Source organism: Cervus elaphus, chromosome 4 (assembly GCF_910594005.1).
Source record: "Cervus elaphus chromosome 4, mCerEla1.1, whole genome shotgun sequence".
Lineage (NCBI taxonomy): Eukaryota > Metazoa > Chordata > Mammalia > Artiodactyla > Cervidae > Cervus > Cervus elaphus.
The window spans coordinates 48,914,890-48,932,448 of NC_057818.1; the positions used below are offsets into that span (position 1 = coordinate 48,914,890).

The 17,559-nt window shown below is 46.4% G+C and overlaps 1 protein-coding gene across 1 annotated transcript; it reads right to left on the minus strand.

Moving 5' to 3' along the window:
• Window positions 1-428: 428 nt before the first annotated feature.
• LOC122692760 (F-box only protein 27-like) lies at window positions 429-4,517 on the minus strand. Its single transcript, XM_043900592.1, has 7 exons — window positions 4,438-4,517; window positions 3,791-4,168; window positions 3,474-3,588; window positions 3,296-3,391; window positions 1,904-2,039; window positions 1,105-1,233; window positions 429-524 (listed from the first exon to the last, which is right to left on the minus strand). Exons 1-7 carry the CDS (start codon window positions 4,442-4,444, stop codon window positions 429-431), a joined length of 957 nt encoding a protein of 318 aa, XP_043756527.1. The 5' UTR covers window positions 4,445-4,517.
• Between the last annotated feature and the right edge of the window lie 13,042 nt (window positions 4,518-17,559).

Here is a 17,559-nt window from a genome sequence, read left to right on the forward strand (position 1 = left end):
ACAGGTTCTGGAGCCTGTGCTCAGTAGTCGTGGCCCACAGGCTTAGTTGCTCCTCTGCATGTGGAATCTTCCTGGACCAGGGATCGAACCCATGTCCCCTGCATTGGTAGGCAGACTCTTAACCACTGGACCAGTGATTGCTTTTTCTTTAGGGCAGATGTCTCCACCATTAACTTTCTGTAAATGCCTGACTCATTCCTCATATCCAAATTCCTCCAGTTGACCCCAAAATATCCTCCAGAGCTAAACTGTCCAAACTACAACCCACGCCAGAGCAATAGAGCTCATTAGGTCAGGAGGAAGGACCACACAGGTTCCTTCAGGACCCACATTACATGTGGTCACAACTCTTAGGTCTGTTTCGACCTGTCAACTCCCCTTTGGATGAAACTGACAAAACACCCTCCCCTCAGGGTGTGTCCCATATTCTACTGCAGGTTGGGGGGAGACTTCAGGGTGGACACGTCAAAGGCAGTAGCAGCTTCATCTGCTTTCCGTCTGGAGACCTGGAGCTCCTTAGGGATCTTGCAGCAGGGAGCGGGCAACCATGACCCCTGGACTGGGGTGGGGACAGCCGGATCCTGCTGTTGCACAGTTTTCTCTCACCCTCATGACCAGAATGTCACAAATGTGGTGTCACTGTGACATTGTGCCCACATCCACCGCCTGCCCGAGGCTTTTAACCCTGATTGATAACTTTTGATCCCATGATTTCCTTAGGACTTGGGACACAGGGTTCTGACTCTTCCATTCTCTCCACTGGAGAACACCTTCTCTTGATGTTTTCTTCTGCACAGTTTTTCCTCAACTGAAACAACTCCTTACTCTGAACCAAGTAGTCACCAAGGCAGTAACAATGTATTTCTATTAAAAAAGAGGTGAGACACTTTTGGCAAAATCGTATTATATGTATTACCTATGACTGGAAAGATGTTCCTTAATTATTCTCTCCATATTTGAAAAGAATTTCAAAATTACAAAGTAATTTTACATACAATACAATCAATACAATACAAATACTGAGATGGCTCAGCCAATGGTCCCAGCTCCTGGAAGGAAGGTCAGGTGGTCTTCAAGGACAGCCCTTGATTAGGGTAGACAGACCCGCACGATGACACTAGAGTTCATCAGAGAGACTCCATACTGCTCATTTCTGAACGCCAAGTCCCAGATGTGGCGTTCAAAAGATACAAAGCGGACGCCCTTCTTGATGCTGGAGAACACGTGGCTGGACTGTAGACAGAAACAGAGGTTATTTCTCAGTGTGGCTTCAAAAGCTGAGTTGAGAGCTTCTGGCAGGTGGTATTTTCCCTAGATGGCTGCAACAATGTCTCTACTTCCACATGTCCTTCTAGAATCCTGCCACTCCTCACCCAGGGGTGGAGTCTAATTTCTATCCCCTTGAATCTGGGGGGTTTGCTTGTAACCAAGAGTGTGGTGGGAGTGATGCTGAGTGACTTTCACGAAGTGACTACCATGATGGGATCACAAAGGCGATGCAGCTTCTGCTGGTTTCTGCAGAAGGTTCATGGTGGAGCCTGAGCCACCAGGAAGCAGCTGCCTGCTCCGAAGCCGCCATGCTGTGAGGAAGCCCCAACGAGAGCAAACAGGGAGGTCCTGTGGCCAGGCTTTGATTCTAAACCAAGAGCTGCTTGACCAGCCACCAGCTGCTGTGTACACACTCACAGCCCACCCTGCCCTTTAGCTCCAGCCAGTGTGTGAAGGCAACTACCTGAGAGACTGGAGCCAGAAACTCCCAGCAGAGCCCTCCTCATAGAACCCATGAAACATGATAAAATGAGTGCTGTTGTTATTAAGTCACTATATTTGAGGGCAGTTTGTTATACAGCCATAGATCATCATAAGCCCCACTGTCCTTTCCCACACCCCTGCAGAGACTCACCCGAGAAGAGACACTGTTTCTACCACGCCGGATGGGAAAAGGCAGCGGAGAGAAATGGTCCAGGATGGCCTGGTTGGCATCTAGAAGATGGACAGTTAGCTGATATATACAGTCAATTCCTTGTCGGTCGTTCCGCCTGTGGGAGAAGGGAAAACCTGAAGGTTAAACTTGCCTTCCCATCTCGCTGGGGGTCTACCTGCTTCATCTCAATGGCCTTCTCATGCATGCAAGTGCAAAATAGTTCTGTGGTCCCCAGGACTTCTACCATCAGTGTCACGTTGGAGCTTGGCCCCTCTGCATCCCCAATGAATCAGTCTACACTAAAGAAGCTCCCCAGCCAGTCTGCATGCACATTCATTTCAGAAGTAATGAACTAGAACCATGCTCTTCAAGGTACTTCCTCACATATTATTTCTCATTCTGTGTTCCACTGGTGGCGAAAGATGTGACTTCCAATGTGTACAATGGTGATGTTTTTAAGATACAATTTTCTTTTCAATCATTTAAAAAGATCCAGGGAAATCTACTGGAGAAGAGCATGGCAATTCACTCCAGTATTCTTGTCTGGAGAATCCCATGGACAGAGGAGTCTGGTGGGCTATAGTCCATGGGGTCACAACTGAAGTGACTGAGAACAGCACAGCCTAGAGAAATCTACATAAATCAGTGATGGGATATCCAACAAGATTCAAAGACAGAACATCCAATGTCCTTCAGTGGTAAATAGATAAATTATGGTATATTCCCGTAATGGAATATTCTAAACCAGTGAAAGTAAAGTAACAGCAGCTCCATACAATTATGGATGAATTTACAAACATGTTATTGATTAAAAGAAGATATACACTATATACTGTACAACTCCATATATATTAAATGTCCAAATGAACAAAACTGATCTATGGCAACAGAATTCAGGATGGTACTACCCATGGGTTGAAAGTGATGGGGAACAGAGCATGAGGGATGATGAGGGTGGGGTTTGCTAGCAATGTTCTGTTCTTGATTGAAATGAATGTGTTCACTTTGTAATAATTCACTGCATTGCACAACCAAGATACGTGCTTTTTTGGTGATAGAAATTAAAAATTTAAAAATAAGAGTAGTAAAAAAAAAATAATAAGAGTAGTAACTGGTGTAAATACACAGTTATGTCTTTTTACAGAGACTTGCCATCACCCTACTTCTTAGATGTAGAAGTCCATTCTACTTCTCCCAGAGAAATTTGTCCTAATTTCATATTCATGTATTTTTATGTTCTTCTCATTTGCCATTCATACTGTTCTGTGCCAGCCCCACACAGGTACATACAAAGAATATAATTAGAAATTTAAAAAATTTCAAGCCAAGATCAGTGCTCAGCTGAAGGGCCATTTTTGTCATGACACTCACCAGTCAGAGACACAGATCTCAATGTTTCCACTATCCAGGAGTTCGCGCCACAGACCCTCCTTCTCCAGGTCCAACACCTGCTTCTTGCGATACCTCCTAGGAAAGAGGGGGAAAGGTCAGTGAGAACCAGGCAAGTACCCAACAACCGCCCTGGCCCTTGGGGAAGAGGGACGTTCACCTGTAGGAAGACAGGAAGCTGGTTTGCATATAGGCCCTCGGCATGACCTCCAAGTTTTCCTTCTCCTCCGCCCAGTCATCTTCACGGCTCAGCACAGTCCATTTCTGGAAGCCTCCTGTTAAATGAAAACAGTTAGTGCCCAAGTTCCTTGACAACCCACCCGCCCAGGGATAAGTCTCCCCGGGGGTTTCCCTTGGGGGAACTCCCGCTCTTCTCTTGGGATCCATTTCCACCCGGGTCACGGAGTCCAAGCGCCCCATGCGTCTGGCCCCTCCCACCTTCTCCCTGGAGTAAGACCTCTTTCCTGGGCTCCCCACCTAGGCCACGAGGGTTCCGGAGGAGGTTGCGTCCTATGGGTCTGCGCTCGCAGAAGCGGCCCAGGATGCAGGGCCCGGGGTCGTCAGCAGGGGGCAAGCAGGTGCGGATGACGGGCCACAGGTCGGGGTGTTTCCAGGGCAGGATGCTCCGCCACAGGTACCAGGCGTCCACCAGGTCTCGCCAGCGCCGGCACACCGGGCGGCACTGCCGGAGCAGAGTGCGTGGGGGCAGGTAGCTCAGCACCTCCCGGAGCATCTCGGTGGGCAGTTGGTTCGGGCCCGGCGCCTCCTTGGGCTCGGGCTTCAGAGCGCAAACACCGACTGCCCAGTTTCTGGAAGCTGAGGTACACATGGTCTCCTCTCCAGGCGTGGTTGCCGCTGCGGGAGAGTCAGTGTCCAAACATCAGGGACCTGCAGCTTCGACGGCCAGCCTCCGCCAGCTGCACTCCAAAGTGCCATTTCCAAACCCTGTCAGCTGCCTCTCCATCCTCACCATCCCCACCAGCCCCATCCTCAAGTCCCCAAACTCTCAACCCATGCTTTGCCAGCCGACTACTGCAGACCCTCTCCTCCACAGGCAGCACAGCACAGCGCAGCCGACCCCCACCCAGCCCACCCCTGTGGCCTCGCAGACCCCAGAGTCATACCCTGCATCTCAGCCAGTGCTCCTGGTGGGCTAGCCTGTCACCTTGCGTTCTGGACCTCCATCGCCAAGTCTGCCCTTTTTATAGGCCCGCCCCTCCCTAAGACTGGCACCGCCCACCCGGCCCCGCCCCCTGCCCCACCTTCCCACCGACCATCCAATCTCTACCCCTCCGCTCCCTTCTCACTGTCAGGCCCCCTCCTCCCTCGGCCTTGAACCAATTTACTAGCCGACCCCTCTGGCCCCGCCCCTCATATTCTCCAGAACCCCTTCATCAGGTTGACTAGGGGAGTTAATATGGAGCCAAATGTGACATGGACAATGTTGTCGGACATTTATTAATACAAATGTTCTAGAAATTATATGAAGTTCCCCAAATTTTAAGTATTCCATGATGCAGTCATGCTTCTAGCTATTATTAATGTCTTAAAATTTGTATGTCTCAGAAATAGCCAAATTTCTTTGACGACTGCATTGTTATCAGATCTTTAACCATGCGTAAGTCTTTTGCCCTCGTAGACAGTTATTGTCTTACTCCAATGCTTTTACAAAAATGCTTGTCGATGACTTGCTTTTATGCTACAAAACTACATTAGACTTGGTAGCAAAGGGACTTTGACTTTGTGTGATGGTTATTTCAGAAACGACTCTCTTATGGAAGGCTACTGAAGACGTAGTAATGGGGTCTCCTTTAACTATGTCTCACAGTCAATCAAGTCTCTTCTATACTTTCAAAACACGCCACACAGTTCTGCAAGCCAACAGACTTCTTATGAAGTATTGTTGCTTTAATACTGTGGTTTTTGTGGGTTTGTTTTGTTTTGTATTTTTTGGCCACAGTGGTATAGCTTACAGGATCTTAGTTCTCTGACCAGGGATCAGACCTAGATGCCCCCCAGTGAAAGCACCCAATCCTAACCACTGGGTGGCCAGGGAATTCCCAACACTATTCTGGCTTGATCTACTCTAGTCTTGCAACTTCCAGCATCACAAGAAAAAAAAATGATTGCATTTTGTTAACAGATTGGATTAACTTCTTGCTCCCAGGAAGGACCTGTTAACACAAGAAACCCCTATTGATAATACTGATATAATTAGTTTTATGGATGGGTCCTACGTAAAGGATGAGCCGGGACATTATTGAGCTGGATATGCAATGACACCCACAGTGAACATAATTTGAAAGCTCTTATTTACCAGAAACAAAGGTAGCACAACATGCCAAATTAATTGCCTTAATTTTTTAGCTTGTCTTAAAGACCAGGTAACAAATATTTATACTGACAGTCATTATGTTTTTGGAGTGGTACACAACTTTTGAATGCCATAAAAACATTGAGTACTTTTAAAAAATTATTTGTTTGATTGTGTCCAATCTAGGTTTTGGCAATTGGGATTTTCAATCTTCATTGCCCGGTATGTGGGATCTAGTTCCCTGACCAGGGATCGAACCCAACCGCCTGCATTGGGCATGTGGAGTCTAGTCACTGGATCACCAGAGATATCCCAACAATAAAGTTTTTAACAGCTTCAGGGCAACCTAAAAAAAAAAAAAAAAGAAAACTTATTGACAAGTTATTAATTGCTATATAGCTACTATACAACTGCCAAAGCAGTTATCAATTATTAAGACACCAGGGCATTCCAAATCTGACACTCTGGAAGCTAAAAGGAATCACTTGCTGATGCTGCAGCCAAACAGGCAGCTTTAAATATTTATTCTGTCCAGCTGTGAAAATGTCCACTTTTCTCCATTAACCCTGCTAATCCAATAAAAGGTTTCTTTCCTACGGGTTCAAGAAATCGCTATTAATGAAGAGAAACAGATACAGCAACAAAAAGGAGGAATTTTGACCCCAGCACACAAATATGGTTTAGCTCTAATAAAACCAAACCAAACCAAACATTAGTGTCTATTGAAACCCAATTGCTGATACTTCATCACGAACATTGGACATCTGAGAAAGAAGTTTTACGGGGAAAACAATATTTTGAAAATTTTCACCCAAGATGGCTCAAAGGAAACACATTACATTATTGAGATACTTTTAAAAAATTGGGAACTACTTTTACAAAGAGCTCCCAGGAGATGGGAAGGATCATGGATTACAGTCCAGAAATTTTGCTTATTGGAAAGGACATTAAAAAATGATTTTTTGCAGCCACCATAGAAAGAAACTTATCAGATATTACTACCTAATCCATACACTGACAAACTGAGAGACATTAATTCATGGATTCACATCTCTCATTCTCCACTTGAATGGACTCTGATGGCTATTTCTAGCACTTGATTTAAACTAAGACAAGCATCACCAAGCTCAGAAGAGAAGAAAATGACAAGAGTAGCAGATAGCTGACTGAAGAGTCTGGGCCACACCTGAAAGACACATTGTACCAGTTCAAAGGTACTGTTGCCAGATATCTGTCTTGCAATCAAAATTAAAAGTTATTAAACTCTTTCATAACACTATCACTAGTGGGGGCAATAACTACTGGGGGCAGTTTAACCAGTCACTGGATTTTATCATCAAATTCATCGGATGAATGAAGGGCTAATAGAAGCCCCTTGGAATTCTCATCACTGACTTTTCAGATGTTCCTATAAGCTATTAAAGTATTCCCATTAGCATATAGCCCCATATTTGTTTACTACATTCAATTAATTTATATGATTCTGAAGTTTCTATGATGAAAAGCTGATGCTGCAAAGCCAAATGGCTCTTGATTTTTAAAACTACTTTGCAGGGAGAGACTTGTGTGATAATTCAGACAATGTATTTTCACTTCAGATGAGTCCTCTGATATAACCATCTAATGACTCACATACAAAGTAAAAAATCCTTCGAAGGACACACTTTTTAGTCTAAATGAAATCTTTGGTAAATGGTTCAGTTCTGGTTGGCTTAAATATCTGCTTCTGACTTTGTTATCGCTGGTGGCTCTGTTGATTTTTTTCTATATCATTTATACAGTAATAAAGTCTTGTATATTGCAGTATATATTCAAAACTCCAGCTAAAATAAGGATGTCTATGTGACCTGAAACTATTGATTTTATCTACTGTTCTCTATAAAGGCCATGCATAAGGCACATACAGGGTGAAATTGGCATAAGTCCTATTGGACAACCTAGAATTGACTATCAGTCCTTGTGAAATATTCTCTAGCATAACCCCCTAAAAGGAAAGGAAAAACTGAGCTCTTAAGACTGGCATCAAAGAACATGATGAATTCAGGGCAGGTAAGCAACCACCCTGGCATTGGGGGCCAGATATTTGATCACTTATTGAAATAATAATATTCAAAAGGGGGAAACGATGATGTAAAATTTATATTTGAAACAGGAGGAGAAAAAATTAAACATAAGGGACTTCTCTGGTGGTCCACTGGTTAAGAATGTGCCTTGCAATCCAGGGGACCTGGATTTGATCCCTGGTTAGGGAACTAAGATCCCACATGCTGTGGAGCAACTATGCCTGCATCACAACTCTAGAACCCACAAGCTCTGGAGCCTGCACACCACAGCTTGAGAGGTGCAAAGAAAGATCCTGCATGGCCCAGCAAGGATCCCACAAGCTGCAACTAAGATGTGGCACAACTCTGGAGGCACAAGAGACCGTGTCTGATTTCTTAGTCATTAGCTGGTTACAGATGGGCTTAGATTACACTTCTCTGTGCGTACCTTATAATTTCAATACAAACTTGAAACATAAAACAAGAAGTGAGCTTGATAACTGTTGAATCTGGGTGATGGGGATATGAGGTTTTATTATGCTATTTTCTTTCCTTTTGTGTGTGTGTGTGAAAGCTCAAAGTTAAAAAAAATAATAATTCCATAAATGATCCAGAAATTCCACTTCTGGATAAATACCTAAAAGAATTGAAAGCAGAATCTTGAAGAGATATTTGTACACCCATGTTTATTGAAATATTCACAACAGCCATAGGTGGAAGTAACCCACGTGTCCCTTGACAGATGCCTGGATAAGCAGAATGTGGTGTTTTTGAGGCTGAATGTTATTCAACCTTAAAAAAGAAGTTCTGATATATTCTACAATATGAACTTTGTGGACATTAGAGAAATAAGCCAGACACAAAAAGACAAAAACTGTATGATGCCATTTATACAAGGTTCCTAGAGTAGGGAAATTCATAGAGAACAAGTGGAATGGTGTTTGCTGGGGGGTGAGGGGGAAAGAATGGAGAATTGCTGATTAACGGGTAAAAAGTTTCAGTTTTACAAGATGAAAAGTGTTCTGGAAATTGGCCCCACCACAATGTGAATATACTTAATATTTCGCACATGCTAAGTTGCTTCAGTTGTGTCCAACTCTGTGCGACCCTGTGGGAAGCCCATACTTAATATTACTGAATGTAAAAAAGGTAAAGATGGAACTTTTGATAATTAAGAATTATTTTGTTAAACAAATTTTAGGGACTTCCCTGGTGGTCCAGTGGTTGAGAATCCTCCTGCCAATGCAGGGGAGACACAGGCTCTATCCGTTGTCTAGGAAGATCCCACATGCCTCGGAGCAACAAAGCCCATGTTCCACAACTACTGAAGCCCAAGCCTCCAGAGCTCGTGATCTGCAACAAGAGAAGTCACCACCATGAGAAGACTGAGCACTGAGGAGTCTCTGCTTGCTACAAGTAGAGAAAACCCGTGAGCGGCAATGGAGATCCAGCACAACCAAAGATAAATATATAAAGTTAAAAATTTTAAATTCCATTTACAAAAGCCTAAGGTAGCTCAGAACAAATATAACAAAAGATATGCAGCATTCTATAAAAAATTTATGAAACACCATGGAAGGGCACTAAAAAAAGAGTTAAATACTGACACACAAAAAGGGCAAGATTTCTAGGTAATAATATGGACTAATTCAAAAGCAGGTCCTCAGGGTAAACGTGAAGTTGTGGGTTGGTGAGTACAATATTTCCACATGTGGAATATTTCTGTTCCACAAAAACAGAACAATGCTGTATGATAAATGTGGGACAAACATAGGTAGAAAAAGGAGAAAGTAACCCAAAGTGTGTGCCTTCCCAGGATAGTGGTTGGAAGTGGGAAGTGGGACTGGAGGGATGGGGCAGATATGGAGTATCTGGTTTGTCACAGCTGGAATTTGAAACCTGGCAGTCTTGGCTTCCCTGGCAGCTCAGATGGTAAAGAATCCACTTGCAATGCAGGAGACCTGGGTTTGATCCCTAGGTTGGGAAGATCCCCTGGAGGAGGGCATGGCAACCCACTTCAGTATTCTTGCTTGGAGAATCCCCATGGACAGAGGAGCCTGGCGGGCTACAGTCCCTGGGGTCGCAAAGAGTCGGACATGACTGAGTGACCAAGCACAGTCTTGTCTTCAGAAGTGATGCTAATGATTCCTCTAGGCTTCTCTCTAGTCTTGTCTTCAGAAGTGATGCTAATGATTCCTCTAGGCTCTGTGCCAAGTTCATAGATGGCTGGTACAGAAGGGTCAGGGGCTTAGACACCTGCCTCCACCCCCACCCCAGTCACTGCTGGATCAGATGTTCTGCCCATAACTGTCACCATTCAGCAGCACATGCAGAAGAATCCAGACCCTTGAATAGACCCAGGAGATCCTAGGAGGCCAGGGAGCTACAAGCCACTGATGACTGAGATGGCCCAGCCAATGGTCCCAGCTCCTGGAAGGTACGGGCAGGTAGGGTAGTCTTTAAGGTCATCCCTGGACTAGGGCAGACGAACCCGCGTGATCACACTGGAGTGAAATCATGGAGTCCCAATCACTGGACCACCAGGGAAGTCCCCCTTCAATCAAGGCACACGTTGAAGTTGGAAAACACATGGCTGACCTATAGAAAGGAAGAAGTAATTCTTCTTGATCCTTCAGAAGCTGAGTTGCAGGCCTTCTGGCAGGTGATATTTTCCACAGATGGCTGCCATAATGTCTCCAGTTCTACATCCTTCTAGAATCATACCACTCCTCACCCAGGGGTGGGGTCTAATTCCCACCCCCATGAATCCAGGCGGGTTCTTTGTAACCAAGAGTGCGGTGGGAGTGATGCTGAGTGACTTTCACCAAGTGACTTCCATGGCAGGGTCACAAAGGCGATGCAGCTTCTGCTGGTTTCTCCAGAAGCCGCATGGTGGAGCCCTGAGCCACCAGGAAGCAGCTGCCTGCCCCGAAGCCGCCATGTTGTGAGGAAGCCCCAACTAGAGCAAAGAGGGAGATCCCACGGCCAGGCTCTGAGACTAAACCAAGAGCTGCTTGGCCAGCCACAAGCTGCTGTGTACACACTCACAGCCCACTCTGCCCTTTAGCTCCAGCCCATGTCTGAAGGGAACTACACGACAGACCAGAGCCGGAAACTCTCAGCAGAGCCCTCCTCATAGAAGCCATGAGAGGAGACGAAATGACTGCTGTTGATACTGAGACACTAAATTTGCGGGCAATTTGTTATGCAACATTAGTTCATCAGAAACTCCACCATCCTTTCCCCTCACCCCTGTCAGAGATTCACCCCCTAGGAGACACTGTCCACTGCTGAAAGGAACAGGCATAAAAGAGAAATGACCCAGGATGGACTGGTTGGCATTTAGAAGTTGGACAATGAGATGATACAAACTGTCAGAGTCACATTGGCTGGTTCACCTATGGGAGAAGGGAGACCTTGAAGGCTGGACTTGCTGCTTCATCTTTTTGGATGTCTGCCTGCTTCACGTGTATGGCCTTTGCATGTATGCAAATCCAAAATGTGATTCCAATGACAAGCACCATCAGGGTCCTTTGGCAGCTTGGACCCTGCCTATATCCAACAAATCCCAATGAATTGCACTAAATAAGCTCCCCAGGGACTTTCCTGGCAGTCCAGACCCCATGCTTCCAATTCAACAGGAATGGGTTTGATCCCTGAAGGGGGAACTAAGATCCCACAATGAGCCCATTAAAAAAAAAAAAAAAAAGCCCCCAGCTGGTCTGCATGCACATTCATTTCGGAAGTAATTAACTGGATTCGTGGGCTTCAAGGTACCCCCACCCACTGTTGTTGTTTAGTTACTAAGTCCTGTCTTGACTCTTCTTTTATTTTTTTGCAACCCCATGGACTGTAGCCCGCCAGGCTCTTCTATCCATGGGATGTCTCAGGCAAGAATACTGGAGTGGGTTGCCATTCCCTTTTCCAGGGGATCTTCCTGACCCAGGGATCGAACCTGAGTCTCTGACGTCGGCAGGTGGATTCTCTACCACTGAACCACCTGGGAAGCACCTCCTCCCATAGGCAGGTCCCAATGTATGGTCTTTGCTCCCTGCTTCTGGGATGTAATCTCTGGACACTTGGGATGTTATGTCTGACAGGAGTAACCTTGTTTGCCTGGGGACCTTAGACCATAACAGCCTGCCAATGTGATTGTCATGTGCTGGTCATGTCCACATGGATAGTCTATAATGGAGGCTAGTCATTTCATGAAGACCAGCAATGTGACTTAGGTGCTTCAGGCAGTGTTAGTTGACCTGGAGGCTAAGATTAAACACATGATAAACCCCCTATAAACTCAGGTGAGCTTCCCTGGTTGGCATCACTCCCTGCATACTGTCACCCACAGAGGCCAGGACAGTGATGCATCCTGACTCCACAGGGAGGAGAGGGCAATGGAAGTCTGGGGTTGGATACTTCTTCTGGATGCTGCCCTGTGATTGGCTAATTTTATCTGTATTTTTTTCCCTCTAATAAACTAATGTTATAGAGTTTTCATTCAAGTCTATGTCTTTCTAGTCAATTACTGAGGCTGAGGGTGGCTTTGAGAATCCCCCTACCTGGTAGTTGAAAGGTTCTCTTGATGTTGTGACCTCTAACCTTGTAGTTGGCTCTAAACTTCAAGGATCTTGACACCTGGCTCTCTCATCCTAGACACTCCTATCTAATTGGTATAGAGTGTGACCCAGGCATTGGGAGTTTTCAGGGTTTCTGGGTGATTTTTGGCGAAACTGAGGAGTCACTGATTATTACAATCCACTGGTACACCATTGCTCAACGCCTTACAAATATGCTATAATAGTTTGATAAAGAATTAAAAACAGAAGTTGACTGTAAATACATCTTCTAATGAGATGGATTTGCAGAAGGGGCAGTTTATGGTGCCTTGATTGAAAATAAGTTTGGGGGACTTGCCTGGTGGTCTACTGGTTAGGGCTCCATGATTCCACTGGAGGGGGCACAAATTCTGTCCCTGCTCAGGGAACTAAGATGTTTATATTTTGGTGCAGCATGGCCAAAAAAATTTAAAAATAAAAAAATAAAATAAGCACAGGATTTCCCTGGTGGCCCAGTGGCTAAGACTCTGCACTACCAATGTAGGGGGCTAGGGTTCAATCCCTGATCGGGGAACTAGATCCCACGTGCCATACCTGAGGGGTCACATGCTGCAAGGTCAAAGATCCCGCATGCTGGAAACTAAGACTCAGTGCAGACAAATAAATAAATTTTTAAAAAGCTCCCGAGTTTCTGAAATCCCCAACCTTCATCATCAGGCTGTGCACAGAATGTACCATTTAAAAAAAAAAAAAAGAAAGAAAGAAATTTGGTAAGGCCAAAATTTCAGCTGGTCACTCTGCCTATCTCTGAAGTAGTCTTTACATCTGGGGACCATATAACACAGTAAGGGACTTTCTTTTTCTGTAAAACTGGAGGACTATGAGATGGCAATTGGGAAGAATAACTATATGATTCTCCCACCATACATGTGACCTGTAGCTGAGTTATTTTAAAACAGGGAACAGAGGTGTAGAGGTTTGGAATTTGCCTCCCTTAAAATTGTCTGAGTCAGGTATCCCACGGAAGGTGCTCATGGACCATCATGGTTTCAAAACCATCATACAGAGCGCAAGCTCTGGAGTCAGACAAGCATGAACCTAATGCCAGGTTCTGCTATGCCACTAGGGGAAGTCATCTCCCCTTTCTGAACTACTCAATTTGAGATTTCAAAACACACATTAACCCACAGGATCAAGGATCCTGAAGGGTGCTGAAACAGGTCACAGTTCAAAGCACTGGCTCTGTGGCTGACGTGGAACCCTGCCTTACACCCTGTGACTTGCCCAAGGCCACAAAACCAGGAAGCCACTGTTTGAGGGTGGGAGGTCTGGCTCCAGAATCTGACCTCTTAGCTAACTCTATCTTGCCTCCTCCTAAACCAAGTCCTCTGTATAGGATCCAAGCGGGCATCTTCCCGTCCAGGTCCATTTTGGGGGCTAGGAGAGCATTCAGGGAGTGGACACGGCTAAGTAGTAAAGCTCTGATGGTGGTGAAGTCATTTCCCTTCCTGCTTTATCTAAGGGGTTGCTGGGAGGCCTACATGCTTTGTCACCCATGCCAAGGTCAGCCTTGTTTTTAAAGCTGTTTTTGTCACACTCCCCAGTCAGAGACATAAATCTCAATCTTCCCACTATCCAGGAGTTCCGGCCATAGACCCTCCTCCTCCAGGTCCAACACTTGCTTCATTTTATGACTCCAACTAAGAAAGCAGAACATAAATCAATGAGAACCCATAACAAGAACTCACCACTGTCCTGGCCCTTGGGGAATAAGGATATTTCACTGGTAGGTGCCTTGGAAGCTCATCTGTGAAGGGACCCTAGGCATGACCCTCTGTTGCCAGGGGGTCCCAACTTTGCTGAACCATGGATTTCTGGAGGTCTTGTGTAAAATAAAAAAGGTGTGTGATGGTGGGGAGGAGGGATAGTTAGGGAGTTTGGGGTGGGCATGTATATACAGCTATTTTAAAATGGATAACCAACAAGGACTGTTTGTATGGAACTCTGCTCAATATGCGGCAGCCTGGATGGGAGGGCGTTTGCACGGATATGTATGGCTTAGTCCCTTCCTTGTTCCCCTGCAACTATCACAATATTATTAATCGGCTATACCCCAATACAAAATAAAAAAGTTTTTTAAAAAAGAGATTTGTGATCAAGTTCCCGACCAGCCCTCCAGCCCACGGAGAAGTCCCATAGGTTTCCCATAAGGCTACACCTTTCAAGACCTCCCATCCGCATCCTTGAGGACCCCTTTACTGGGCTCCCCACCTTCGACCCTGGGGTTCCAGAGGAGCTTGCGCCCTATGGGTCTGCGCTCGCTGAAGCGGCCCCGGATGCAAGGCCCGGGGTCGTCAGCAGGGGGCAGGCAGGTGCGGATGACGGGCCACAGGTCGGGGTGTTTCCAGGGCAGGATGCTCCGCCACAGGTACCAGGCGTCCACCAGGTCTCACCAGCGCCGCCGTGCCGGAGCAGCGTGCTTGGGGGCAGGTAGCTCAGCACCTCCCGGAGCAGCTCGATGGGCAGTTGGTCCACACCCACTGCCTCCCCGGGTTTGGGATCTGGAGGCGGGACCCAGGCGGGCAGGCCCACCTGGAGGCCGAGCTGTCCATTTTCATTTTTACCAGGCTAGGCTACCACTGCGGGAAAACCAGGGTCATACTTCAGGGTTTCGGGGATCTGAAACCTCCGCCAGCCCTACCCCTGCCAGCCGTTCCCCGAGACTGTCAGCCCCTAAATCCCGTCAGCTGTCTCTCCATCCTCGCCACCCCCAGCCCCGTCCTCAAGACCCCAGACCCTGCATCGGTCCTCTCCAGCAGACCCCTGCTGTCCCTCTCCTCCGCCTGCAGCACAGCCCCCCCGCAGCCAACCCCTTGGGACTCTGCAGCCCCCTGAGTCCTACCTTGCATCTCAGCCATTGTTCTTCAAGCTTTCACCTAGCTTCAGGCGCCCCCCCCCCCTTTTATTCCCTGGCCCCTCTCTTCTTAATACCCCGCACCACCCGGCGACACCCCCACTCTCTTCTCTACTTCACATTCTCTGCCCACCCTTCCCTTCTCACTGGCCTGCCCCTCCTCCCTCTGCCTCAACTTACTAGCCCTTCCCTCCCATCTCCACCTCCAGTGATCTCCAGAAACTCTATTTTGGGCTGTGTTGGGACCTTGGAGGTAGCTACTCAACTGAGCCAAAACCTCAGAAGAGGGAGGGGTTGGTGGAAGTATTCAGAGTCTTGTCACCTGCCATCCTCATCAGTGACCTCTTGGAGTGTCCCTAACCAGGCTCTGAGTTCAGTTGGTGCTGAACACTTGCTGTTATTCATTCAGCCATCTGGGTGGAAGGCCTCATATCCTTTAGCTCCTGTAACAATTCTCATCACCTTGAAGGATCCAGCATCACTATTCCAGAGATCATTGCACAGGAGAAAACAGGTTGCAACAGGAGACAAATGCTCTTTTTTCTTTTTAATTTTTAACATTTATTTATGTATTAGGTGCTGGGTCTACTTTTCACTTTCATGCACTGGAGAAGGAAATGGCAACCCACTCCAGTATTCTTGCCTGGAGAATCCCGGGGATGGGAGCCTGGTGGGCTGTCGTCTATAGGGTTGCACAGAGTCAGACACGACTGATGTGACTTAGCAGCAGCAGCAGCAGCAGTGCTGGGTCTTAGTTGCAGCACTCCAAGTCTTCTGTCTTTGCTGAGGAATCTTTGGTCGTGGCATGTGGGATTTAGTTCCTTGACCAAGGATCAAACCCAAGCCCCCTGCATCGGGAATGTGGAATCCTGGCCACTGGACCATCAGGGAAGTCTCCCAAGTGCACCTCTATTTGACTCCCTAAAAGAGTTCTGTAACCCGTAATAACCCCAGCCCACCTTCATGGAGCCTTTTACTACCAGTCAGAAGAGCATCACTGACTCAATGGACATGAGTCTGAGCAAATTCCAGGAGACAGTGAAGGACAGGGAAGCCCGTCTTGCTGCAGTTCATGGAGCCGCCAAGAGTTGGACACGAGTTAGCTACTGAACAACAGGAGCAACCCACTAAGATAGGGGCTATGTCTCCACTTCACAGGTTGAAAACTGAGGCCAAGTGACCTGACCAAGGTCACATAGCTAGTAGGTGACAGAGCTGGGATTTGAACCTAGCCTGGTGGGCTCTAGAATTCTTGCTTTTAACCTCTGTACCAACTCTATCCAAGAAAAATGAAATGCAAGCTACACATTTAATTTTAAATATCAGCAAGTAAAACCATCAGGATTTTTGTCCACGTGGAACTTACCTTCTAAGGGAGAGCAATATGGTGAGCAGGAGACCAAATAAGCAAATTAAATATTTTTGGGAAATCTCCTGTCAGCTCCCCAACATCTTCACAATTGTAGAAAAACTGTTTCATTATGGAGTAATCGTTAAATCAGACTGTGATTCACATGGGCCATGATGAGCAGTAGATGTGACATGTGAATGACATCTGTGTTGGAAGGTGATCAATGCCGTGGGAAATAGAGTAGGGAAAAGGAAAGGGGGCTGCAGCAGTCTGCGCAGGGAGACCTTGAATTTTAAGAGGTGGACCAACTGTAATACAGGGCACATTTCTTTTCAATGTGTACATTTTTCAATGCAGTTTTTCCTACTAAAGTTTTTCCCAAAGTGGAAGAGCGGAAGGAACACCGGCTCTAACAGTTTACTCCTAACTAATCCCATTTCATCTCTACTCCCACCCATTTGCTCCCCCAGGCAATTTGAAGCAAATCTTAGAAATCACACCCTTCTGCCCATAGCAGTACATTATTTTTTGATGTAATGTTTAAACTGTGGGACTGTGTTTGATAATGAGATTATGAAAATCGATTAGGACCCGATCATGAGTTTGGGCTTCCCAGGTGGCGCTAGTGGTAAAGAACCCGCCTACCAATGCAGGAGAGTTGTGGGTTCATCCCTGGGCCGGGGAAGATCCCCTGGAGGAGGGCATGGCAACCCACTCCAGTATTCTTGCCTGGAGAATCCCATGGACAGAGGAGCCTGGCGGGCTACTATCCAGAGGGTCGCAACGCGTTGGACACGGCTGAAGCGACTTAGCACGCATGCACACGAGTTCAAAAAGCGGTTTAAAAAACAGTCTAAAAGCTTCAAGTAACATAAGAGGGCAGAAACTGATAAGTCTGTTTCCATTCTTCAGTTTCTTCTTCAGACGCCATCTCTGTTAATTCCTGGAATTACACTCCATGATGTACTCCAGTTAAAAAGAAAAAAATAATTGGATTCCAGGAGCCTGCTGCCTGGAAGGTAATGATTAGAGCATAATAGCTCCCAGGAGAGGAGGGTGTACAAAGCAC